The 27,370-nt window shown below is 35.2% G+C and overlaps 1 protein-coding gene across 1 annotated transcript; it reads right to left on the minus strand.

Annotated features, from left to right (window-relative positions):
* LOC129255738 (FERM domain-containing protein 4A-like) lies at window positions 1-26,148 on the minus strand. Its single transcript, XM_064095938.1, has 5 exons — window positions 26,143-26,148; window positions 25,342-25,436; window positions 16,236-16,413; window positions 8,581-8,660; window positions 1-4,229 (listed from the first exon to the last, which is right to left on the minus strand). The coding sequence occupies exons 1-5, from the start codon at window positions 26,146-26,148 to the stop codon at window positions 4,076-4,078; spliced, it is 513 nt and encodes a 170-aa protein (XP_063952008.1). The 3' UTR covers window positions 1-4,075.
* Between the last annotated feature and the right edge of the window lie 1,222 nt (window positions 26,149-27,370).

Here is a 27,370-nt window from a genome sequence, read left to right on the forward strand (position 1 = left end):
GAAACTCCTATCAAACAAACAAAAATATCCTTTTGAAATAGTTTGGATCCATTTTCAAAAACAAAATAAATCAGATATGAAAAAATATATATTCCTGATGGTTTCCCACTTACATTTACTTCACCTGGGTCAAGTGTGACGAATATAGATCTACGTCTTGCAAAAAGAACATTGGTGCAGTCGCAGGATTCAAACCACCAAACCTTGTGATATTTCAGATCTGGAGAGTATCTACTAGGCCAGGACACCTCTTCTGATAATGCTATAGTTTGCAACTTTTGTTTTGTTTTCTTTTATTTGTTTTTTGATGATTGCATATGTGGCATTGAAAATCCAATGCAACCGGAAACCAATCTGACCATGTGCCATATATATAAAAACAGATAAGAAAACCTTTCCTGCTCTACTTTTCTAGAGGAAATATTCTTTTCCTGAAGGTCAAGTGAGAGTGGAATTATTCAAATCACATATATGCACTTGTACTTAAATTTTATTAAATGATCAAAATGTTAATATCAACAATAAATTAAAGATGTACATGTATACTTGACTAGTTGAGAGAACATGAAGCCCATATACACATACCACTCCCCCCCCCCCCCCCCCCCCCCGGTCTCAATATTCTAGTAAGTATCGAAAGCTAGCATTTGAACCAGAAATATTATCCAATTCCTCCTCAAAAGTAATTAACCCTTCGTGAAACATCCTGAACTTCAACCATGAACTTATTCTACAAAGAACACTATTTCCTTGTTTCTTTTTTTTTTGTTCTCCTCACAAAATACAATCTCTTCTATCGTTTCACAAAAGGTTAGGGAAAATCCCTTGTTGATAGTACACTTAAGTCTCATCAAGAATTGCCTTGTGAAATTTACATCATATATTTACATGCGAAAGCGGAACAAAAGTACATTCTGGTCATCACACGCCTTCAGAGTGTAGGCACGCAATCAAGAAAGATCATTTGTCATGGCAATTCACCAATAGTACTTTATCCTAAAGACACTAGTCCATGCTGATATTTGAAATGGATAACAAATATGAATAATGAAAAGTATTATGTTTGCTTCAACGAGGCACAACAAAGAACATATGGTGTTCCAGACATAATCGCATCCAAGCACTCGGGTGTATGATAAAGTAGCACCACGGGGACATCTTCATTTGATTACAAGGGCTGATGCCTGGTGAATCCTGTGGGAATATAGTGTCTTCGGGGGATGAAGATGGACTGTCTTCTGCAGAAACAGAAGGTTGTGAGTCAAGTCTGGCATTGACGCACTAATCAGTTGAGCTTGACGTATGCTGAGGAACTGTCACACCTGGCGGATTTTCATAAAGCTTTTAGGACAACTTTAAGGATGACCGGTGACCCTTTCTTGTGCAAAATGATATATCCCAATGTACATGTAGCTGTTATAGCCCCAAAGAAAATGTTCCGGTCATGCATGAAGTCGTTCCTTACTTTAGGAACAGCTTTGTGAAACATCCGCCAGGAAGTTATAAGAAACCACTTTGTGTTGTTTAAAAAGGTAATTCTTGATACTTAGAAATATAATTACTTGTGTATATGGCAAGCCATTTTCTTATTCATATGAAATATATTTACATTTAAATAAGAAAATGGCTTGCCATATACACATGTCGGCATACGCTGGCTAAAACTTCCAGGTGTAACAGTGCCCGTCTTGTCTTACATCATGCAAGAAAACATAACAGTTTAGGGAGTTGGCTTGCGAGATGCAAACAGCGACCTAGCAACCGGAGACATTCTTGGAGATGTTTATCCTCTCGTTTGCTCCATAACGGCCTCCGATGCTACTGAGATGATGAGCGTATCGGATTGCGTGAACCCCGGAGACAGACGATGCAGTCTTGCACTCCGAGAGTAATTAGTGAAATTACTTGGGGCAGCAAGCTTCATTCACACACAGTGTTTCCACTTGGAAGGAAATTTCCTGAATTCTGGCAAATCCAGATCATTTTGGAAAAATTTTCAGGATGTCAAAAAATTCCATGAAATTACAGGAAATTGAGAATTGAAATTTAACCAGTTTCAATATTAAATTCATTTTAAGAGCTTTTTAAAATTATGAAGCTCAAAAATAGTGTGTGACTAAAGAGGTCTTTAACATTTTTTTTTCTTTATTATTTTTCTGGTCACTACAAATAAGCTCAGACCCAATGTATTTATGTCTAATTTTGTTTTAAAACAAACTTGAAGATTCCAGGAATGCCAGTGAATTTCAAGAAAGTTCTTGTTGAGCTGTGGGAACACTGCACAGACAATTCAATCTGAACTTCACAAAACATATGCCGATATATTCCTTTTATAACCTAGAGCTTTGTTCTCATCTATGTTACTCTAACTCTAAAAATCCAACGGAAATAGCCACTGGTCAGTCCCAATATTTACTCTAAATTACTTTGAGGAGTCGCGATAAAGATTTATCAATAGAGTTTCACTCATCACACCTCATACATGTACACGATGCATTCAAAATTAGAAACTCTACTTACATATTCCTCCTCTCACTTCTTCTGTTATTAATTCAACAATTCTTATTCTTATTATCAAACTTAAGATGCATGGCTGCTCCATAATCATCTTAATATGCAGCTGAGCACCAAAATTCCTTGCAAGTGACAAGTTTTGCTCAAATTCCCAAAGGTGACTCTTAACGGGACAAGCGTGATAATGATGAATCTGACGTAACTGAATACACTGCGTCAAACTCTTTGTGTGAATGGTTAAGGAACCACAACCAAGGAAACAGATGGGGGTGTAACACACCACTGCAGTAATAACATACAATAAACCTTGCGCAAGTAAAATCTACAGGGAAATACATGCAGCTTTGTCTTTGTCAAATTCATGTTTCCATGGGTACAAAAAGAGATAATAATGAATGGAAGAGGTGGGGTGAGACTTTACTATATTGCATGCTTTTGATTTGTTGATTTGTGACTTATCCAAATGATTTATTTTGAAGAGTAGGCATTACAACTATTGATTACATCCTATTGCATTATTTTATAACAATCATAACAGTTTTTGAATATCCACAATTCCTTGCCCAAAATACCTTGCAGATTTAAGGAATCACATCTTCACTATCAACTTGTCACTCACCCATGACTTTCTCATTTTTTCAACTTAAGTCACTGACTTATGGAGACTAAAAAAAAGTTCTGAACTTTATCAAATAGGCCTAAATAGCTACAGTCAAACCTGTGTTAGTGGCCACCTCTCTATAGCAGCCACCTGACCATAGTGACCACTAAAACTGATTCCCATGGAAGCAGATAGTGTGTATAGGAACCTGTCTATAGCAGTCACCTGACTAAAGTGACCACTAAAATTGATTTCCATGGAAGTAGATTGTGTGTATAGGAACCTGTCTTTAGAAGCCACCTGTCTATAAAGACCACATTTTGTGTTTCCCTTGGATGGTCATTACAGACAGGTTTCATCATATTCTCACAATAGCGGGTTTTCGCAAGCATGAAGGGAACGGATCGTCCAGAAAATCTCAGCAGGATTTCCCCTTATCACGAGAAATTCCCCCGTACCCCCAAAACGTACAACAGTACTGAGCCAAGCGAGCGTTCATTCCAGCCACAATACCTCGGCATGGAATCGGCCAATCAGCACTGTTGCTGCAATTGCTGGCAAAAAAGTAAACGACTCATGCATGGCGTGCATACTAACTACATGCATAGCGCTAGCTAAGCTCAAGTATAACATACAAGTATATACAACTTCTACAGTTCTTAGTTCATGAAAACCCTTTGAATTTTGAATTGGCAAACTGTGCCTTTTCGAATGGCGGTGACTTTTTATCTTGAATCCATCTCAGCACAGCAGTTGAAATTTGACAGTAGTCAGGTATTTCTGACATTATGTATACAACTGGTGTTTCCATACCCACAACTGCGAAACTGCAATTTGACCAAAACAGGTTCGTTTGGGTACGGTCGCAGTAGACTGATCCCCCCCCCCCCCAATACTCGTGGCTCCCATCGCCCTTTGCGAAAAACTGCTAATACGATTTTAAAACAATAATTAATCCACTCACCATACAATACACTGGCCCGAGCTGAGTCCTCCTAGTCTTTTGTAGTAGAAGAGAATCCTTTCTTCGCAATAGGCAAGAGACGGATGTTCCCGTAGCGTAAACTGAGGCAGTACAGGTAGTTTCTTCAAGACCTTGTGAGCCTTTTGGTCACTGTAAAGAAGGATTAATACCATTTTGTTGATAAGAACAAGTTCCATTTGAGCATGTTAGGACGATAACCAGAAAGTATGATGCTTTTCCCCCGATTCCACCATCGGATGTGTGTCAAGAATGGCAAAGAAGAAACTCCTTCAAGCATCAAGCATTGCAGGTCATAAGATTATGAAGGAACTACTTTCAAAAACCAAGTATTAACTCCTCCGACTTTGGTGCCCGATTTCGGAAAGAAGCAACTTCAAGCATCGAATGTCATAAGGTACTTGAAGGAATTCCTTCCAGTATAAGCGAGATATCTTGTAAACCATTCAGTATCAAACATGTGAACTCCTATAAGATAGGATCATCATCCTACATATATGTAGATTATCCCTATTTTCCCCCTCAGCTTATAAATGATCAGGATGTATCAAATTTAGGTCCTGAAGCTAAAGAGGACTTGACCACTTTCAGCAAGAGTCCCCAAGTTACTGTGGACACCCGATGCACCTGTTCTACCCACTTGGAAGTGGAGTCCCAGGAGCTGTTTGCACTAGAGCTGAAGAGGAGGAGACATTTCAGGAAGAAAACAGCCCCATTCCAAGGAAATCTTGAAAAACTTTAGGCCTCCCATCTCCATTAGCCTGGGTTTTCAAATCATCCAACTACTCATATTTCTGATATGGCAAATAATCTCAATCAGAACTAGATCAAGAGTACTATGAAGAAGCCATTGGCAGGATATCTTTAAGACTTCATTTCCTAATTATAATCCTGTTTTTTGGCCTTTAGCATATTAATTATCAAATTATGCAATTAATTAGCAAGTGAGGATATGCTCTCTGGTTTGGGCTCATGATAATCTGCTTCATACTGCTCAAACTGATGCATACTATCTGAAAGATAAGTTATGCATGGGCTTTAATAGCCCATTCCAAAGAGGCATTCTAGATTTAATAGAAAACAGGGGGAGGGGGGTCAAGGAAATAATTACATGGGGGCTTGGGCTGACTTTACCCCCAAAAACCCCTTACATGTAAGTGCCCTGAAAAAATATCAAAAGGAGCCCCTGAAATTTGAACAGGATCCAATATAAACTATAAATACAATGTAGTAAATTTTGGCTGGTGAGGTCAAGAAAAGTAGGGTTTTTTTTTTCCTGGGGGGATCTTAAAAATTTTCCCAACATAGGTGATTGCCTAGCTAGAATCTTGAAGATGAGAACATTAAGGCTGATGAGGAACAGCCTTACAATAACTTGTTATTTTCATGATGTTGGTGCCTGAAACAGCTTCTTGCATAAGACACTGTGTAAACTCATCAAACATGTATCCTTCTAATGTCAAAGGCAATAACATCAATACTTCCTGCATCAAACACTTTGCATATGGATGATGAAGTCAAATTTTGAATTTACTGAATAACATCAAACAACCCATCATCAATACGAATTAATCCCCCCCCCCCCCTTCCCCCGATGATAAGTTGGTTTTAAGAAGTAGAGAATAAAAATGGTGAAGGTTTGATGAAAATCTTTCAAAGCATAAGAGATATTTGTTTTAAAAGATTTGAATTTGTGATGTTATATACAAGAAGCTCCCCCATATGGAATGGTGTGTCAGTTGATGTATCCCCTTACACCGTGCTAATAAAATCACTTTCAATTTTCTGAGGAAAGGACATTTTTCTTATTTACATTACACAAGATATGGAGGCGCTCCTCATCTGTCACGTCACAACATCAAAATTTTAAAAATTCTCAACTCTGTTATTCTTTAACAGATTTTCATCTCACCTTGGTCAATATTTTTTTCTAATTTTTCTGTGTTAATTAAAACAAATTTATTGTCAGAGTTAAATCCCCCAAAACAGAATTCAACAAGATTACAACCTCTCAGCATTTTGATTCAATCTCTCCAATGAGCTGGTAATGACAAGTCACATCAGTCATCAAATGGATGATTTTTACATCATTTCCTTCAAGTGATTTCAAAATTTTCTCAGGTCAGTTAAAATAACATCTGTTTCCTTTGTTGATAATTTGACTAATTGGCCATATGGCAAGGAGTCCTAGATTTACATTAAGGTCAGAGGTTAAATATAAGTTCAGCAAAACTGGGAAAGGTGTAGAATATCAATCTTTAAATTTCCCAGATGTAGAGTTTTTGTTACTTAGGTTCACCACAAACGAGCAATCATGGGTGATTTGCAAGACTAATGCAAAATCTTGAATGATACTAAAAAGAAAACTTCAATCATAATTTTTTTTTTCTCATAATAATAATCATATCACTTTTCATACTTACGGATTTCAAGACAAAAATCAAACATTATTTAATTTCAAATAGGAATTTATTTAGGAACAAATAGCCTACAACATACAGCACAAGCTTCAGCTTTATCAATGTATAGTAATGATTTTGGGATTTCAACTGCAAGCAGCTGCTATGTTATGCAATTCAATTTGAAATTCCCTAAACTGCCATTTTTAATGCCTGGTAATTTTTTGTCTCAAAGAAGCGACTACATGTGTATGATCTGATAATACATTTAACACACACTCAGGTAAGATCATTTTCATTTTTCTGTGAAAACGGGACGTGATGGAATTTGAATTACATACATGCCGTGTACACGTATGTGGGAGACACCCACATGAGATGTTACATAAGTATGAAAGATTAATACATGCAACTCTTATTTCATCAAGTTTTCAATGATACATTTCTCATATTTTTCTGCTTAAATTAATCATGTACATGGGAGGCACAGTCCATCAGGTAAGAATTTATTTCTATTTTTTCAGGGGCTACATTTCACAGCCTTCAACTAAAATCTGCAACACTTGATAAGCTTCAACAATGAATTTCAGGGGCTCTCGTTAATTTCCCATGGCTTTTATGCATTTAGAGGGCAAAATAACCCTGAGCCCCATGTATTTTTCTCCTGGTCCATATCATGTGTTTATGTCAAGGAAATATTTTTTGTCAAGGAAAAATTTATTTCACCATACAGTCAACAGTTAAACAATATACCCAACCCTTTGATTATACAACTACAAGTACATAAAGAATGAAAAAAAAAGTAAAAATAACACTTCAGGTGAACCAAAAATAGAAAAACGTGAGAAGAAAGCAGGAAGGAAAACAGTTTGCTTTTCTTGTGATAATACAGGAAAGACACACAAGAAATGTTAGGTTGCACGGAGGGTGGAATCTTGGAAATATATTTATTCATCTCTGCATCCTGCCCTTTGTGAAATAAATGGAGAGGGTATGGCAAACACCTGCAGAGTACAAACTTGGATTTCTCCAAAGAGGCTGGAAAAGAATTGTACTCGTTCCCGGAGCTCTATTTTTAGTGGAATGGTTAGAATGTGACCACCCCCCCCCCCTGATACCACAGAACAGAAGAGAGAAATAGATATCAAAATAGATTTCTTCCTAAACATGCTGTGAGACATGTGACTTCAGTTTTGTTTTAATTGTCAAATAATGGGAAATGAACATAAATGTACAAATAACATGGAATTTGAAAAAAAAATACAACAAAATGAAACAAAAAGTTAGTTTAAATTTACATTATACTTTGTGCCACATGTACATTTAATTCTATACCTTTTTTATTGCAGAATTGATATTTGCACATTTTTACCACAAAGACATACCCATCTTCACAAATTGTAATAAAAAAACAATTCTAATAGCCTTATAACATTTCAGAAATATACTTAAGGTATAAATGTAAAATTGAGACTGAAAAACACTACCACTAACTGACCTGAAAGTTAACTTCGCATAAAAAAACAAAAATAAACCAGTTCAAAAGCCAATCTCCTGTAATTGAGTGATGAAATTAATTTGTAAAAATAAAATAAATATATCGCTTATACCAGGGGATAAAGCCAAATCAATTATTTCCTGTGGGATTATCCTTTGAAACAACCCTAGAGAAGTCCCCAAATCTGACCTAAATTCTGGAAATCGTGACAACGATCCCTCTAAGAGAAGCTTAGTCATAGAATGAAAGGAAGAAGAAAGTATTTCGAGTCAGTTTTTTTTCAATAGTCAGAAATAAAATAGATGGTCTCTCCCCCCCAAAAAAATAATAATAATAATAAATATATTAATAAATTACAAAATTAATTAAAAATTTAATCAGTTAGTTACTTAATTAATTGAAATGAAATTAATGGGACAAAATAATTCTGCTCTACAAATGAAAAACCAAATTTAAAGGAAGGAATCAGTTTGTTTTTGAAGGCCAAGTGTATAGGACTTTGGTCCCCTGCATTTATAGTTTGACTTTGGGGGAAAGATTTATCATCAATAAATACAATTCAGCCATTCTCGTAATCCCCACTCACCTTGTATAATCTCCTTCTGTTGCTTGTAAAACATATGCTCCCAGTTCAAACACAGTCTCGCTGTCTGCTTCTATTTCACCCTGCAAAGAAATAAAGCAACAACAACAAAATAAGATCCAAAGGGTTTCCTAACAAAACCAGATTTATACAATACACTTCTAATTAACTGAAACCAGGGACCATTTCATAAAGAGTAGCAATCAAACGCAACACAAAAAAATCAGTCGCAACTTGATTGTGAGCCAATCAGGACTTGTGCTTGATTTTTTAATTTGTGATAGAATGCAACTCTTTCTACAACAGGAACTTGATCTAGTACTTGGATTGCAATTACATGAAAGTAAAACTACACTCTTCATGGACTAGTATCCTAATTTGGCCTCATCATTTTGCGCTTCATATTTCAAACTTCTCACATTTCTGCGTAGTGAAAATACGATATCAAAGGATTGTGAAGGGAATCTAAGTACTGGGAACACAGCTTGTGCATCCCTTATAAGGATGTTCAGCTTGTTATGTATTACACATACATATATATTATCATCAGATCACAGAGGACATCCAACCAAAATAATATTTTCCAACATGTAAATTTCACAGTTTTGTAGCATCATAGTTCATATCAATTAAGAGATGAATTCACATCTAAACTTGAGACTTTCTGGACTAAATTGAGGTTTTAAAACATTTTTCAGAGTATTATAGCAGTTGATCTATAAAAAGAAGTTTCGATTGTTGGATTCAGAAAGACTTATTTGAATTTCACAAATTTGTGTGATATCAAAACATTATTTGAGATGAAAACATGTTTCTGCAGGTGAGATAAATGCAAACCCGTTTTTAAACATTTGTACCATGTACTTTAATCACCTACCTTGTCCTTTTCAACTTTCAGAGAAAATACAAGGATCATGAATAGATTTTTCTTTAATTTGAAAAGGCCTACATGTATTTCCCTACCAACATTCTTTTGACTTTATATTAAAATGATGTTCCGTATATGTTCTAAGTACTTCAAATGATCTCCAAGTGAAGAATCTTTTGTATTTTGTCTTACCATGTTTATACAGTAGGGGAAGGCGGGGTAAGTTGTGACACTTTTTGCATTTTGCATGTTAGAATTGATATGACTAATAATATTGTAGTATTAAGTACCTTGCCTTTAAATTTGATTTTTTGAAAATATTTTTCACCTATATATAACTTTGTACCCCCACACTGAAAGTCATTGTGACCTTTGCCCCATTTTCGCTGGTACAAATTACCCCAGTCCGAACTTAATGCGATATTTTCGCATCCACACATTTCTTATGCATCCATCATGTAAAAGACTGACAAGAATGAGAATCCGTACCTGGACTAACAATGTTGTTCATATTTCTTTATTATATTTAAAGATGTGTGTGGGTAAAAAGCACTGATCTATTTCACACCCTTTTTTACTTTTTTGGCTGAAATTTGTATTTTTCCCTCTAAAAAAGTACTTTTTGTTTCAAAGTTGAAAACAATGTGGTGGGGTTAAGGGTTACGTAATGGGTCATCAATGCATGACACCACCACAATGTCTGACCCATTCATTATTGGCCTGGGGGTGGTGGCTCAACTTGCCCCTATGCTCTACTTACCCCGCATTCCCCTACTAATGTTGTGGAGCTGTCTAGGAATATTTAAACAAGACTTTATGCAACAAAATAAAGACAAAATAAATTCCCTAACCACAAGGATATAAGATATTTGGTAGATTCAAAAAAATAATTAGATATTGAGACAAGCAAAGGGTTTTGGTGCTAAGGAGTAATGAATTGGGATCCTGCCCAGAATACACAGTAACAATCAGTATAATATATTTGGCATGAAACCTTCTTCTATCTCCTTCCAAAAATAGCATTGGCCGAAAGGTAGATCTAAAATACACTTCCAACAAGGCAGGAACCAAATTTCTCTTCCATAAACTTTTATCAAGGACAATGCAGTCATGTGACTGAGATGTCATGCTGATAACTGTCATAGATACCGCTATATATGTGCCAATAGTGTCAAAATTGAAAGGTATCAGGGTGCGACATAAGCGCTTGCCCGATTGCCCGGGGCAAGTAAAAGTTAGAGTCGGGCAAGTGTTTTGAAGGAAAGACAAAAACTGCTTGCCCGAATCGGGCAAGCAAAATTCTCCTATGGAAATTATATTTTAGAAAGATTCCCCATATTTCACCATCAAAATATAGAAAAGAAAAAGAGACAAAAAAAAAGCAATATCATTAATTTCTTCTTTCGAATTGCAAAATTTGCGCCATTTTCTGCAATAAACACACAGCTTAGAGACATACACACACACACAGAATCAATGGCAGTCTAGCATACCTAGCTAGCTAGCGCCTAGTCCACGCAGCCGATGCATGTAGTTAAGTGTTTACGGAGTACGGTGCTGCACGAACGAAGTTTGCTCTGGAAGAAATCTCCCACAGAACTGTCAAAATTCACATTTCTTACCAATGAAAATTCTTGTAGTGTCCATATTTCCTAAAAATTTGGGGTAGCTCTGTCATTTGTAAGCAGTAAAAGGAGAAATTTTCACTTCTGTTATGCTTCAAAAAGATCGGGTTTCGAATGATCGTCTGTATCGCACACACTGAAATACATTGTTTGACAGTCCCACATATGGATTTGTGTGTATGTTGATAAACGTGGTTTCTTTCGTAACTATTTTTTTTGCCAAGGAAATTGATAAATATTCTTCTTTTTTTATGACTGGATAGTTTGAGCTTTCTTCCTCTCTATTTTCTTTCTTTCTGCCTATCTTTCCTTCTTTTGAATCTCTCTTTATTTCTTTAAATTTCCTTCCTTCTTTTGTTCATTTTTTCTGTTACTATAGCTGTCTTTCTTTTTGTCATTCTTTTCTTTCTATCTTTTTTTCTTTCTTCCTTCCATCCAACCTTTGTTTACCTATTTCTTTAATCCTTCCTTCTTTTTCCCCTTCCTTTCATTCTTTCTTACTGTCTTCCTTCTGTCCATCCATTCTTTACCTTTTCTTCCTGTCTTTTTTCTTCCTTACTTTCTTCATCCCTTTCATTCTTTCTTTTCTTTCTTTCTTTATTTCTTTCCTTCATTCCTTCCTTTCTTTTTGTCTTTCATTCTTTCTCCTTCCTTTCTTTCTTTCTGTTTTTCTTTATTTCTGTCTTTCGTTCGTTTGATCTTTCTTTTTTCCATCCATCCATTGTTTTCTTCCTTATTTTTTCTTTCTGCCTTCCTTCATCTCTTTCCTTCATTCCTTCCTTCATTTCTTTCTGTCTTTCGTTCTATACTTTTCTTTCTTCCTATCTTCCTTCTTTCCTTTCTATCATTTTCTTTCTTTCCATCTTTCTCTTCCCCGCAGCCATTTTCTCTTTCTTTCTTTATTTCTTTTTTTTTCTTTCTTCCTTCCTATATTTCCTCGTACCATTTGTCTTCTTACTTTTTTTTCTTTCATTCTTTCCCCCTCTCTTATTTTTTTTCTCTGGTTAGTTTCAGTGATTTCCCCTTTTTTTATTGTGTGTCCTTGTCCCCTCCAAAATGTATGGAAAATATATGAGATTAGGAAATTAATTAAAGAGCATATTTACCATATATTTTGTCATGATGTTCAAGATAAAATTCATTAAAAAAAAGAAATACAACTACAAGGTACATCAGTAGTCATGTTGAAAAATTTATTTTTAAAGCCGTCAATGGTATGGTATGTAAAACTATAAGGCTATAACTTGTTTTGAAGCAATAAAACTGTTTTGAAGGATTTTTTCGGGCAAGTGAAATCTATATTCGGGCAAGTATTTTCCAACTATTTGAAAATTTACTTGCCCGACTGGGCAAGTGCTTCAAAAACGTTATGTAGCACCCTGGTATATAAGGCCTGCAACCCAACAGTTTCATTTTTACTTGGTACATATGATTTAAAGAGATGATATGTAGGCCCGGGATGTAGGCCTAGTTGACTAGTTGACAAAACATAAATCATTACTGTGAGCTTTAAAGTTTTACATCTAGAGCATATCACAGAGAATAGCAGTGCCCTTCAACTCCAGGTACATGTATTTCTATGTGCATTGCATCTGCTTTTGAATCTCAACACTCTATCACAGGAAAAAAATTAAATGGGGGCTCAGGGCAATCCCCCCCCCCCCCCCCAGGAATGCTCAAAAGAGTCCTGAAAATCGCCATTGACTGCAATGTAAAAGCTTATCCAATGTTGAAAATTTACATGATAGGTTGTGACGAGTATATACTGAAAATTAACAAAAAATAATTTTGCCTGTTCTATATATCACCAGTTATCTACTGCTATTTTTAGTGATTCCAACAAGGTGCAATATAAAAACTGTTTTTCAAATCACTTAAAATCAGAGAGTTTCATAACCAGACTCCCAAATAGAATATATCAAAGTACATACATGTACACTCAAGCACTTCCATTACATCATACACAACATAGATTATCTTAATATCATCAAGAACATGGACTTCCTGAAGAGGGTGCTTCATTAATGTAGAATTTTCAAGAGGATTGGGAATGATAGAATAACATGAAAACCTATCCACACCTGGATAGTGGAAGTTTGATCATTAAAAGCAGGAAAGCAAGGTATCCATTGGTGCATTTACACCTCCCCAATCACAAAAAAATAATGTAAATTAAAAGAACTTGATTGGGCCTCAAAATACCTGTACCAGATGGAGGTCTATGCTTGCAGTATACTAAGGATGCACATTCGTCTTGCCTAAAATAAAGTTCTTGTCATTTCCACTGCAAAAATCCTTTCAACCTTAAAGATAAATACCGGTTGTGGTAACAATCTCAATATGAGTTCGAACAGAGTCCAAAAAAATGACAACCCAAGTGGTTGTATGTATACATAAAAAATATGTGCCAATTGGCTCTGAAAAATTGTGTGATTGCTGAGAAATAAGCACGGAATTCCATAAAATATTGTTCCAAGCAATATTGATACACTGTCACACATATATTTTTGTGTTTAATAGTTATCATCAGAATTATCGGTTTTCAGCAAAGATTTCATGATTTCACAAAGATGAGTTGATTTCAATGTAGCAGATCTAGATCTATGATAATATGGTGGTAATTAACCTTGATTTTAAAGGCTTTCTCATGAAATAATTGTTTGCTGCAATTCCCTTTTTTTTACCTTTAAAGTAATTACTGTTAAAGTTCTAACTTTATTGGTATCTTGATTCAGGGGTTTATTACACTAACTTTCCTTTTACACTGAAAAAAATACCTGGTAGGTGCCTGCAACTTAACATGCGACCTTATACATGGCTGGAACAAGTTCTTAGGTTCAAAATCAGCTACATAGTGATACATCATAATTATTAATAGCAATAATAATATAAAGCATATGAGGCACCAATTCTATTGTTGCCTGTTCAATGGCGCACTATAAATTACCCAGGCTTATATACAGCTCAAGGCACTTGGAGCATTCAATGAATTTATTCTGCTGGAAACCCATTTCCTGGGTTGAGTGCAGCAGAATGCAGATCAATTTCTAGCAGAAGTAAATTACACCATGGCTGCGATTCGAACCCATGTCCCTCAGATTGAAAGACGACAGTAGTAACCACTACACCACAACGCCCCCCCTTTAGCAAAAGAAAGTTAACCAGTCAGGCAACAAATCCTACAAACAGCTTTATGGAACACACAACTGGCATTTTCTGGTCTGGGCAGAACTAAAAAAATATATATAGGCCTATATTTAGGGACAGTGATTTTCCGCGATCACGGAAAACGGACGGAATTCACGGAAAGTGGCATTTCAAACGGAAAATCACGGAAAACGTATTTTCCCTCAAAATACACAGAATAGCAACAGAAATTACTAAAAAATCAAAACAAAATGAGAATATTAAATGGCCCCAAAAACCCAGAAAACACGATCTCACTTTGCTACTATCATGACAATTCACACATCGTGACTGCACTTGACATCAGCACACTCGATTGTACCCCGCACCGTACACGTAGCCGGCCCGCGCCGGGTGTTGGGCTTCACATGCACACATATCGTTCGACTCCTTACACGGTCGTGTGTTGCTGCCCTCTACGTTTGAAGATGTAACAGCACGATATCGTGGTCTTAAAATCCAAGATGGCGGATTGGCAAGAGCCGTTGATTGATGATAACGATGTCCAAAAAAACCCAAAATTATCGATGAAATATCATTTCACCGTGAAATAATGCTAATAATATGAAAGGTGAGGATGTATGCATGCAAAATGGGTGTGTAAAAATATTTTATGCACCCGCATAGATCCGATTAGAACGGATTTTATTGTGTTGTTGGAACAGTAGCAGATACAAATTTTGACCAGTGCGAGTCGAGTGTGCGTGTTGTGATTTTGCTATTCAATGTGTAAACGGAGTTGTCAATTTTCCGTGTGTACAAAGTCTATGGGGAAACGGAATTTCCGTTTTCTGACATGCTGAAACGGAATTTGAGATTTTCTGAAACGGAAAAGGCAATTTTTTTAAACGGAAAATCACTGTCCCTATATATTATACAAATTTTCTGTGACTAGGTGGGTATGAGAGCAGTTCTCGTGCCTATCTGCTTCACGCAATGTCTCTCAGTGGGAGTCGACCCAATTAGCACTTCATTACAACAGGGCGGAGATCTATCGAGTGGGAGGCCATTGTACTTGCACAATCACAGATATGATATCACTCATTACTTTCTTTCTCTCCCCCCCCCCCCTTTTCCCTTTTTCATTTTCTTTCTTTTGATACCAGCAGATAACAGCTCCACTGGTCACAGCTGGAGAATTACTTAGTACTAACAAAGGAAAATATTGAAGCCATTTACAAAGCAGCATACCATATTTACCAAATATTTTACTCTGAAAGATGCAAAATATTTACAAACTTGATGGAATGTGATATATATGTTAAGAAGATAAATTATGTGTATGTGCTGATCACAACAAGCAGAATGACATCACTGCTGAATGCAATGTCAGTGTTAGAATGAAGAGGGTAGCCTGTTTCGTTGGCCTACAAGTAGAATAGTAGATCTTTCCTCAGGAACTGAACTCAAACTCAAAACTTAAACTCACCTTGAATTCTTTGGCCTGTAGGTAGAATAGTTCAATAGAAATAATGCTACTGAGTGGATCTTACCTCAGAAACTCAAACAAAAACTCACCTTGAATTCTTTGGCCTGCAGGTAGAATAGTTCAATAGAAATAATGCTACTGAGAGGATCTTACCTCAGAAACTCAAACCAAAACTCACCTTGAATTCTTTGGCCTGCAGGTAGAATAGTTCAATAGAAATAATGCTACTGAGTGGATCTTTCCTCAGAAACTCAAACTTACCTTGAATACTGATTCTTTGGCCTGCAAGTAGAATAGATCTATCAATTTATAGCAATACTGTCCCTGAGTTGATCTTTCCTCAGAAACTCAATCTCAAAACTCACCTTGAATACTGATTCTTTGACCTGCAGATGAAATAGTTCTCCAGCAATACTGTCTCTTAGTTGATCTTTCCTTAGAAACTCAAACTGAAAATACACCTTAATTACATATTCTTTGTCCTGCAGGTAGAATAGTTCAATAGCAATACTGACCCTCAGTGGACCTTTCCTCAGAAACTCAAACTCACCTTGAATACTGATTCTTTGGCCTGCAGGTAGAATAGTTCAATAGTAATACTGTCCCTGAGTTGGTTGATGCTTTCCATGAAGAACTGCACCCTGAAGTATAGGGTAAGGATACCTGATTTGGATGGAAAGTCATGATCGAGGACCCTCTTCTCCAGCTGAAGCCAGTTGAAGTGATTTCTGTTTGATATTAAGAAAAATACATGAAAGAGAAAAGGAAATTATAAATAAATATATGTAATTAACTTAGAAGAAATTAATGATAAAAAAGCAACAAAAAAATAACATAAAATGACTATGGTACAGGTCAAGTGAGTAATGATGGTCAGTCAAAATTTGTGTCTGGGTATTAAAAACACATGTGTGATAAAGTGAAATGTATAAATTGCAATTTACAATGATAAACTTTGTCATTTCATAAATCTGAATATAGGCCTCTACATTGTTGGCATGGATTTAGGTTGGTGGATGTGAACTTGGTATACAGCGAGGGAATTTTGAATACAGGGTGAGATTGATGCAAAATAGCTTAAAGATTTTAGGAAATACAATTTGACAATTAAATCCGTTTAGTTTCCTTTTTATAGTGATGGTTTGAAGGACAACAGTTCAATTATACATGCTGTGAAGTGGGGGGGGGGGGAGATCAGTACTAAATCCAAGCATTTATATTATCTGTATTAGTCATTATAATTTTGGAATTAGGTGAAATCTCTGGGTATTTTAAATCAGATTAATGAAGTTGTACTCTGTTATCCCTGATTTGATTTGATTTGAGTTTCCTCCTTCATAACTTAAACTACTTATGATAAATAATATTACCACAAATTTCATACAAGACAAACAATAAAAATTTTACAAAACCAAATCTGACATGAATCACACACAATAAATAAACAATGATGTCAACAACTCCCACACAAACATATTTTCACTCTTCCAATCCTAACAGCAAAAAGGGTCAATCAAAAGTTCAAATCTAATTTCTGAGCCTTTAAATCTAAACCACAAGGGGAAGACCTACTGAGTCCCTGATGAAAATAACCCTCTTTGTTTTTATCACCACACCTGAATGGAATAGCCAAGCTATGACTCACGGAGAGGTTTCAATGCCACAACATGAACACTTGGCAGTCCAAAAGCAAGAGGGAAACACAGCTCTAGATATATCTTTTCAACACAAGAGGGCTCACTACAGCTTTTTGGAATAGTCAGATTGGATTTTTCTTTACCTTCTATGTCATTCTAAAGCTGCACTTGGATCATCGCAGCACTGGCGTAAATCCAAGCGTAGATTCTATTGTTCAGGGGGGTGAACTATTGTTTTATTACCCCCCCCCCCCACTTGATTAGTATGACATCACATATTTACACGCCCATGCATTGCCGGAAACAATATTTTTGAGAGAGAGGCAATTATTAAAAACCATGGTTTATTATGTACAGTGTACCTCATCATATCATTTTGCACGTACATGTAGATAAAGTTCTGACATTGTTTTAGAACTATAAGCTATGAAGTGGTGAAATATAGACTGAGACCAGCTGGAAAAGGCCAACACAGATTTTCAAAAATTATTACTACTGCTTTGAAAAAGACCCATCTAAATGACAGAATGCTTGCCTTGTGTTTTATTTGGAAAATACTTTTTGTTTCTACCAGAGCCATTTGGCATTTATTTTTTCATTGCAAACATTTGAGATGTTATTTTCTTGAATTCTGTTCAAATCAAATATCATGATCAGTACCACATTTATGGGCTTTATGTGTAAAGTTATGTAGTATAAAATCTGCAAATGTAGGTGGGTGACAAATGTGCCATTTTGAAGTACTGTACCTCTCTTTGTTTCTTCCACCAGCAACAAATGTGTTTTTGCAAAATTTAGAATGGGGGAATATAGGCCTACATCTTTGAACAGCATAAAAAATTTTGTTTCTCATTACATTATCTTATTTTCATTCATTGGAGTATGTCAACTTTATCTTAAAGTGAAATACAGATAAGTATTTTCCATGTGGAATTCTAAATTCAGTTCTAACTTCTAAGGAAAAAAGAATGTTTTAATATGCCACAAATTACATGCACATATCCCAATGGAGTCTGAAATATTGTGTACAGCAAACATTCATACCTGTACATTTTAATAAATGATAGTACTTTTTTTCATAATAAAATTCTAATCAAGGAAATTATTATAATGGTACCAGTACGTAAGATTTTACAAAATTAATGAAGGGTACCCATATTCTCCATTATCAAAACAATTTTGATGAATCACTCAATATGAAAAATTATACTAAAAGTGTACCACAACTGCATAGTTCATATTCGTGTATACTTTGGCATAACAGCATAACACCTGTAATCCAACATGTCAACAAATGAAATGTTGACACTGTGTGATTGTGTACATTTCTCCCAAGTGAAGCCATATGGTTTCTAATTATACATCTTATAACCTCCATAATCTCTGTTTGGTGCTAGATGACCATGGTATTGCCCACAAAGTATGACTCATAGTTGTGTACCATGGCATAGCTAGACAGTTACCTCATAAACTATTGAAGTTTACAGAGACTTTTCCATTTCCAACACAAGAGGGCACTCTTTCAGTTCCATTACTCAGGAGATGTACTTTATTCTATATATTTTCTTTATTACCCTTGTATGTATAAAAAATGTGATATTATCTGAATAAAGGCTAAAGAGCATAAACAAAAGAAGATGGAATCCCCTTTGCTGATAGTATGTTAAAGACATTTGTATGCTTCAAGCCTCCTATTATTAAAGATAGCATGCTCTACATGTAGTCTTATACCCCTTTCATACTGCCCTCTTCATTTTTCACCGACTAACTTCTCCGCCTCGCATGCCTCACTTCCCGGCGAAGAAAAAAATGTACCCTTTCGCACTGACATTTCTTCCCCGGCGAAAGTCAACGGGCGATTGCAGAACAAACGAAAGAAAATTGTAAACATTACTTCTTACCTATTACAAAAAGGTATCAAAAAAATTAATTACAACATATTTTGGAAGTATTACGATAAAAACAAACATCACCTTGTTTTTATATTTTAGCGCATTTTATACATGTAAAAAGTGCTTTTAATAAATATTGTTAGTAAAAAAAAATTATGTTCGAGGGTATCTACTTGGCCATAGCATTCAGCTGAGCTTGTAACTATCGCGCGCGGAATCTCGGTACAGGGGACTTCGGAGAGAAAAAAATTGACCTCTGACGTCATTAAAGAGGAGAAGTTCTCCGGTTTGCTTTCATACTGGCCTTTTCACCGGCGAACTTCGCCGGTGAAACAGTTTCGCCGGCAAAGTTCTCCACCTCTAGAGGTGGAGAAGTTCGCCGGCGAACTTCACCGGTGAAGTTCTCCTGTGTACCTTTCATACTGGACACTTTCCCCTTCACTGGCGAACTTCGCCGGTGAAAAGCGCAATATGAAAGGGGTATTATTTTAAACAAATGCCTTTGAGGCGGTTCTGTATTTCATTAAATTTTCCAACTATAAAGTCATGAAAATTTCCAACCATTTAAAAAATTGTGTTCAATAATGTACAGAAGCAGTCAAAAGTAACCATCAGTATTTGAATTTAAGAGATTAAAGAGTAAATACTGTAAAGTTCATCTTCCATAGTAATCTAGCAAGTGTGACGAATGGTTGAAACTTGATCAGAATTAGGATCCTCATGAGAGATGGCTACTTGATTGTGTTTGTCACTAACTTCTTCCGGGGGGGGGAGGATGGGGGGCAGAAGCATTTCTGATTTAATATCATAACATTTTTAAAAATACGTACCCGATTGCCATGTCTCTTTAATACGGACAACTTTTAAAGTACCTGATCAATGCTAAAATATAACCCAATTTTCTTTCAGTCAAATTGGCAATTATCATAATCATTTTTTTTACTATTGTTTATCATAATGTATTGAAAACTACATTATCCTCAAGCAAGGACTTGTTAGGGCAGGGGAATAGGAGCATTTTCTTTAATACAGGAGGGGGTTGAACATAAAAAAACATCACAAATCAGAAGGTCATTTCATATTTTGGTACACATTTTCTGAAAAAGTGCCCCCCCAAAAAAAAAAAAAAAAAAATCAGTTCTGCTGCCCCTGGGGTGAGCTGCAGCAAATAAGGTAGGACTACATTTTGTAGATTGTATTATCATGTCTTCAATATGGTCACTGGATATCTTCTTTAAAATTCTACCAGTCACAGTTCAGACAGCAAGTGTGCATCATCTGCTGAAACCCATCAAGGTGTTCATTCTCAGGTACAACTTCTCATAGCCAAAGTTATGTCTATCGTAGTCCTTTCATGGTCAAGATTAAACGCAGCAATGGTCAGCAGAGATATAATCCTATGAAATCTATCAAAGGAAATGGTCGTGGACATAATACTGCAGCAGCAGTGGCAGCAAAGAGAGTTCGTAGTAGACCCTTCCCCATCAGCCCGAACTTTCAAATAATCCTGCTCTTTCTGTCATTTCCAAAGTATTTGTAACAAAAATGCTATTAGTGGGATATTTCATGAGAATTATCTAAAGATTTGCAATCCCAAGTTAACTTTGGATATTTGCATAATAGCGCATTATCATTTATTATATTACCCTGCTAATTTGCGAGTGAATATCAGGGTTTTGTCTCAGGGTGACTTTTTGAAGATCAAAAACTAACCTGGAGCAAGAAGTGCTCATGATCCATAGCCGAAAGTCACAATCCACACCCAAGTGACAAGTGGTAGCACTCATTACTCCCCCCCAAAAAAAAAAATGAAAATAAAGACACAAATTATAGAATGATGATTTTGTGGAACACATTTTTTTCTTGTACTCCACTTTCTGCCAATGCTAATTACATTTTCCCAACTCGTGCTGATGGAATAGGGGTTCATGAATCTTGAAATTAATCCTGAAGAGGGCAAATCAAGCTAGAATATTGAGGCTGACCGATCTCGGACTGATAGAGAATCGTCCAGTGTCCAGCTTGTCCAGGATTATCACCTCAAATTGAATTACCAATCAGCATACCTGTGTCCCTAAAGAATTACCGTCATCTTGGCGCAATACCATTGCCAGTCTCATTATTAACACAGTCCCTTTAACAGCCCGGTTTCCAATTTACACTACGATCATTTGTAGATTGATTAGTACATATTGGCCAATTTAATTAATAAATTTCCTTTAAAAGTCAATATCCCATCCGCAAAGTTCACTGACTGAATTACAGGGTATATCATTTCAAGTACAATATTATCATTATATGCAACATGTATTGTGTAAAAAAATAATAATTTGAAGCAATAAATAAAATTAATTAATTAACTTTCTTTGTGTATTTCCTCATGCTTTCAATAACTTGTTCCAAACTAAAAAGTCAGGCTCTGACTTTTCCAAAAAAGTCAGTTAAAAAAAACAAATCTAACATGAGAAAATATAATTCATCAATAAATGAGAAACAACTATGAATGTCTGAAAGGGAGTCTAGATCTAGACTGAAATTTAAAAGGACTTCTTACTTTTTAATACCCACTTCATCCTATAGTATACAGAGTCAAAGCAGGTGCAGTGTATCAGCTGTATCAAAGGGTTTTTTCATATTTTAAGCTGGACTGTGATAAATAGCGACAAGACACATCAAAGAAGTCTCGAGGCCCGGATTATGCAAATTAACGCTCTATTCTGAGAAGAAAATCTGTCTTTTGTAACAATTATGATGTCTGCTATTTGTGATTTTCATTGGCTATGGGCCTTCTGCCAATGGCAAGTATTTATAAAATTGTTTGATGTCATTTCAATTTAATTCCCTCTTCCTAACAAAAAAGGCATATGCTACACGTGAGTATATGAAAGCATCTAATAGTGCTACTACATGTACTATTGTAAAGATAGATGCATAACACCTTTTCCCTATCATCATCCTCTTGAGTTATTACCAAAGTCATAGAAAATTGAATAGAAACAAATTCAATAATATTCTTATCAGCTTTTGATTGCAGTCATCAAAAATAATAAAATTTGTAGGGTACACATTAATATCAAGGAGGTAACAACATATTCATTTATTTCAGTTATTCATTCTCATTCATACTAAATTTTTAAACTGAATCCACAGTTTTGTGTGACTGCAATATATTTACACTTCATATCATTTACTCTGATGGATAACACAAATACTGCCTTACAAGCACTAACTCTTGCTGTGCACTAGATGGGCTTACTTTTTCCATTATTACGTTTTGACGTCAAATGTTTATCTTTGTGAATTTGAATTCATGCATGGTTGCCGGTAAAAAAATGTCATTGTTGGAAACAAGGTAAACAGAACAAAGTCAGCAAAGAAGGGAAAAGTCCCAACACAATGACATTCAGTAACCTTCATCCGTTTCATACATTAAAAAGCATATATTTTCATATAGAAAAGGACTGATGATGACATGATGGCAAAATACATTTTTGAATTTAAATAAATAAATCAAACTATGTCTCCCCAAAAAATCTTTTCAAGTACATTTGGCAATGTAAGAGCCCCCCCCCCCCTCCTCCTCGTTCCGATTATCAAATATTCATCTACATACAGTATGAGAATTTAATAATACAGAATTACTTCTCAACTACTTAACTTGTCCATATTAATAAAAATGAACTAGTATTAGTAAATGAAGTTGTAAACAGACATCAAAACCCTATTCATACAACATTACAATCAGCACAATCAAAGTAAATCAAAGGCCCTATTCAGAAAATGTATCAGCAGAAACAACCATTATGGACTACATGTAGAGAAAAAAAATCCTGGTAAAATCAATAGGCCTGCAAAAGTTATCTTATGGTTTATTATTTTTATAGGCATACATGTACATTGTGTTTATATTATAAACCTGCTTTCTGGTTGTTAAGGCATTTTCTTCATTGATAATGCATAGAACTGTTCGGGATCTACATACGTATTTGCATGATTCATACTTTTTGCTGAATTTCACTTCAGAGTACACTGCTCTGACAAAAACCCATCAAATGATAAATACTCCTTTGTCAGTTTGTCAATTCTTCAAAAATCTAGCTGAACAATAGATTTCGCTTTCATGAAAAAGGTACTGTTTCCCCACTTGAGCAGACAGCTTTGTATGAAAGAAACCACCACTCAAGGACCTTATGGAATTATATTATTCAATTAATACATGTTAGCCATATACACACAAATAGGCCTAACCTGTTTTCATATAAAGAGAGAGCTGTATACATCTCTGCTTTGTATGATAAATTGTTTGCAAACTGGAGTTTGAAGCAATAATACACAGCCAAATTGGAAATGAAAAATTAAATAATATAAAGGGGCTTTTTAAAGTTTGAATTATGATATCATGCATGCTAACAAGACTGGCAAATTGAGAGATGCTTTATAAAGGAGACAGTGCATAATAGGGAGTCTGCAATTGACACAAATATATATTACTTGTTTGCCATTTACAGTAAGCCTATATAATGGAGGATGAAAAGATGGGTAGAGCCTCTAATGCATATAAAAAAAATTAGCATGAAAAACTTTTTTTCATATCCTTCATGTGTACTTCATGAATGTAGGCCATATCCCTTGAAGAATACGGCACTGTATCGCTTAACAAAAACAAACTGTCATATCATTGCTAATGTAAAAATCTTCAAAGATTTTCCCTTTTTGACAAGGGCCCATTGTTTGACTCTCAAAAGCCATCCAATAAAAACAAACGGCTATTTAAGAGTTTCCAACTTCCTCGTTTTTGTATATACAAACCAGCGACTTTCATTTCCTTTCTGTCGACATGGTCAGGGGTTTCATTCTGCGGTTGTCATCTCTCTTTTTTTTTCTCCCTGGTAATCAAGGGTATGATACTAACTGAAAGAATTCAGTCTAGGACTTATCAAACATTTTTGTTTGAATCTCCTACACATAGAAAGTTATAATGGACTTTCATGTATAGGTCTATACATCAGTGATATTCATCTTAGAATGAATAAATAAGGACATAATAAATGAATGCAAAGAATTATCAATACCATAATATATTAATTGAAGATTTCTTTGAAAATACATTTCATCAATCCTCTTTATGATTAAACTTTTACTCCTTACAAAATGACAGTTATTTTGTAAATTACAGTCATTTTGGAAAAGTCCTCAATGAAATACACACATGAATTTCATTTGGGCCAAAAAATAATTGACAAATTTCCATTAAATCAATTAATTAAAATGCGCTCTGCAAATTGTAAATGTACTTCCTGTGAAATTTCCTCCGTTTTTTTCTTCTTTTTTTTTCATTTTGAAAAACTTATGGAAGCAAATGTGACACAGGTGGATATTTCCTTGACAAATTTAATTTCTGTCCCAAATATCACACAGAATGGCAGTTTAATGTCTTGAAGCGCAGCTGGCAAACAGAAGGAAATGTTACTCCACTTTAATACGACCCTGCTACCGCAGCAGCATAATCTAATTCCATCGGCCAAATTAACAAGATTAAGAGTATGTCGCTACAAATGTACTTTTTAATGCACATGAACCTCACATAATACAAGTATATGCTTAATTGCAAAGCCCCGGAAAGCCAGAATAATATCAATCAATGCCGAATATTAGCTGACATCTTGAGAGTGAGCATACAATCTGCTGTAACTGCTCTATGGTCTAATCAAAATTTATACATTTATTTTTACATTCCTATGATTTGGTACACCTATTGAATTCTTATAAAAAAATATTTCGATCAACAAAATAATCTAGAAATTTATCATCCTTTAAGTAGTTAAAGCTCTTAAATTCATCCTTTTAAAAGCTGTGTGCACATGAATGCAATAGCTAGTTTTTGTGTGATCAACAATAAGGCTGATCTGTTATAGTCTTCTTAATGTAAAAGGGCTTTTTTTATTTTTGAATGTTCTCTCTCGACGAAATGGGGGGAAAAGTTGTCATTTATTCATCAAACATTAATTCATTCATAACAGCCTTTGGGAATACCAATTTCTGTATAAACTGGGTTAATCTCTGTCTAATCTGCTTATGAATAAGATATAAGGAGGAAAATGGTTAAAAAGAAGGAACAAGATCTTACGTTTCATCTAGGAATGCCAAACCAAAGTAATCCTTTTCTTTGAGATTAAAGTAAGACGCAACAAGGTCGAGGAGATCACTAGAAAGCAGCTTTGGCTGGAAGAGGAAGAAACAAAGAAATATAAAATGTTTAAAACATCTTTATTTCTCATGACATTTGATTTTGTAACAAGTATGGGGCAAATGAAAATGGTGGAGCTAATTGCATTTTTATTTCAATGCAATAGATTAATATGTGATATGATATTCTTGCACTGGGGCATGAAGTTGTATGCAAGATTATAAGAAAATAACAAAGCAAAATATAATCAAGTTCCAACTGAAACTATACATCAATAAATAAGTATCATATTACATAAAATGGAAAATGGTTCATTATGCAATATGGTACATAATTAATTAACTATTCCCTCTGTTCTTGAGAATTCGACACATGGATAATAACATAAATAAATGTAAACAAAGTATAAAGGTCCTTTTAGTCCCCTATTCTTTCTATACTCTTGATGGGAATCATATTCAACAAGATATGAATATTTCAATTGTTATCTGTATTTTGATATTTAATATAAAGTATCATAAATCATAAATATATTGTTATTACACAGTTATCAGGGCTATTCCTTTTTTTTAATGACAATTTTATTCATAACTGCCATACACGTAGGATGCGAAACATGTACATGGGAGCACACTGTGAAATGTGGTTACTGGTTAGATGATCAAAATCATTACCATCTGCTTCCGTGGAGTGATAATTCTATTCAAGTTAGGTACTACGCATGAGTGCAACCTAACTCACCCTCATCTTATCCATGCAATATAAGAACAATATAAACCACCAGGGGCTGCAATATCATTTTCTGTGAGCATTTTTACATGTACTATCAAATTCATCCTCATCTCAACCATACAATATAAGAGAATATAAACCACCATGGGATGCATTATCATTTTCTGTGAGCATCTACTATCAATCTCTTCCTATGATCTACATAACTCATCCTCATCTCATCCATACAATATAAGAGAATATAAACCACCAAGGGATGCATTATCATTTTCTGTGAGTATCTACTATCAATCTCTTCCTCTGATCTACATAACTCATCCTCATCTCATCTATACAATATAAGAGAATATAAAGCACCAAGTGATGCGTTATCATTTTCTGTGAGCATTTACTATCAACTCTTCCTCTGATCTACCGAACTCATCCTCATCCCATCCATACAATATAAGAGAATATAAACCACCAGGGGATGCATTTTCGTTTTCCATGAACATCTACTACCAAACTCATCCCCATCTCACCTACGCAATATAAGAAATATAAACCACTAGGGAATGCAATATCATTTTCAGAGAGCATTCTTCTGTATCAGACACACATTTCTGCAAACCTGAAAGTTTTGTTTGATCTCAAGAAGAGCCTCAAGAGTAAAGAGGTTGTTAAGACCATCTGTGGGTGTGATATGCATACCTAATTGGCTACAGTTCCCCTTCAAAGAAATTACATATGCCATACATATTTCTATCTATAAAGATATTTAGCATATTTCAATCCAATAATACATAATGAATTTTGTGCAGTGTATTATAAAAGCTTGCATATCTTCTGTCCATACTACATGTAGACCTTATAAAATCCATTTGTGATGGTGACTGGAATTGTCTCTTTGTGGGCTGGTTCTATACGACTCATTTATTAATAAATTAATCATGATAATGCATCACCAAGGTTAAATACAACTTGATATCAGCATTATGAATTAATAAAATGAAATGAAACGGTGCAGTACATGTATATGACGGCCCCTACATCCATACTCTATCCTTTGTTTTTCATGCTATAACCTTGATATTCAGCAAAGTGAGTGAGTGGTATAGTGCAATTTACAAGAGTGTAGGCCCTATAAATCAAGGAAACTTTTGTGCCTCCTGCATCTCCATAGGAACAATCACTTATATGCTTTTCACACTGTTCTTTTTTTCCTTAACCCCGGGAAATTGGTGGGGCTAAGGGGGCC

Source organism: Lytechinus pictus, chromosome 3 (genome assembly GCF_037042905.1).
Source record: "Lytechinus pictus isolate F3 Inbred chromosome 3, Lp3.0, whole genome shotgun sequence".
NCBI lineage: Eukaryota > Metazoa > Echinodermata > Echinoidea > Temnopleuroida > Toxopneustidae > Lytechinus > Lytechinus pictus.

Excerpts from the sequence above, each read along its gene's own strand:
- LOC129255738 (XM_064095938.1), bottom strand. Across the intron at positions 16,414-25,341 it reads TTGGCATTCCTAGATGAAAC|AAATCACTTCAACTGGCTTC; the intron begins GTAAGATCTTGT and ends AATATCAAACAG. Across the intron at positions 8,661-16,235 it reads CCAAAGAATCAGTATTCAAG|GGTGAAATAGAAGCAGACAG; the intron begins GTGAGTTTGAGT and ends ATTTCTTTGCAG.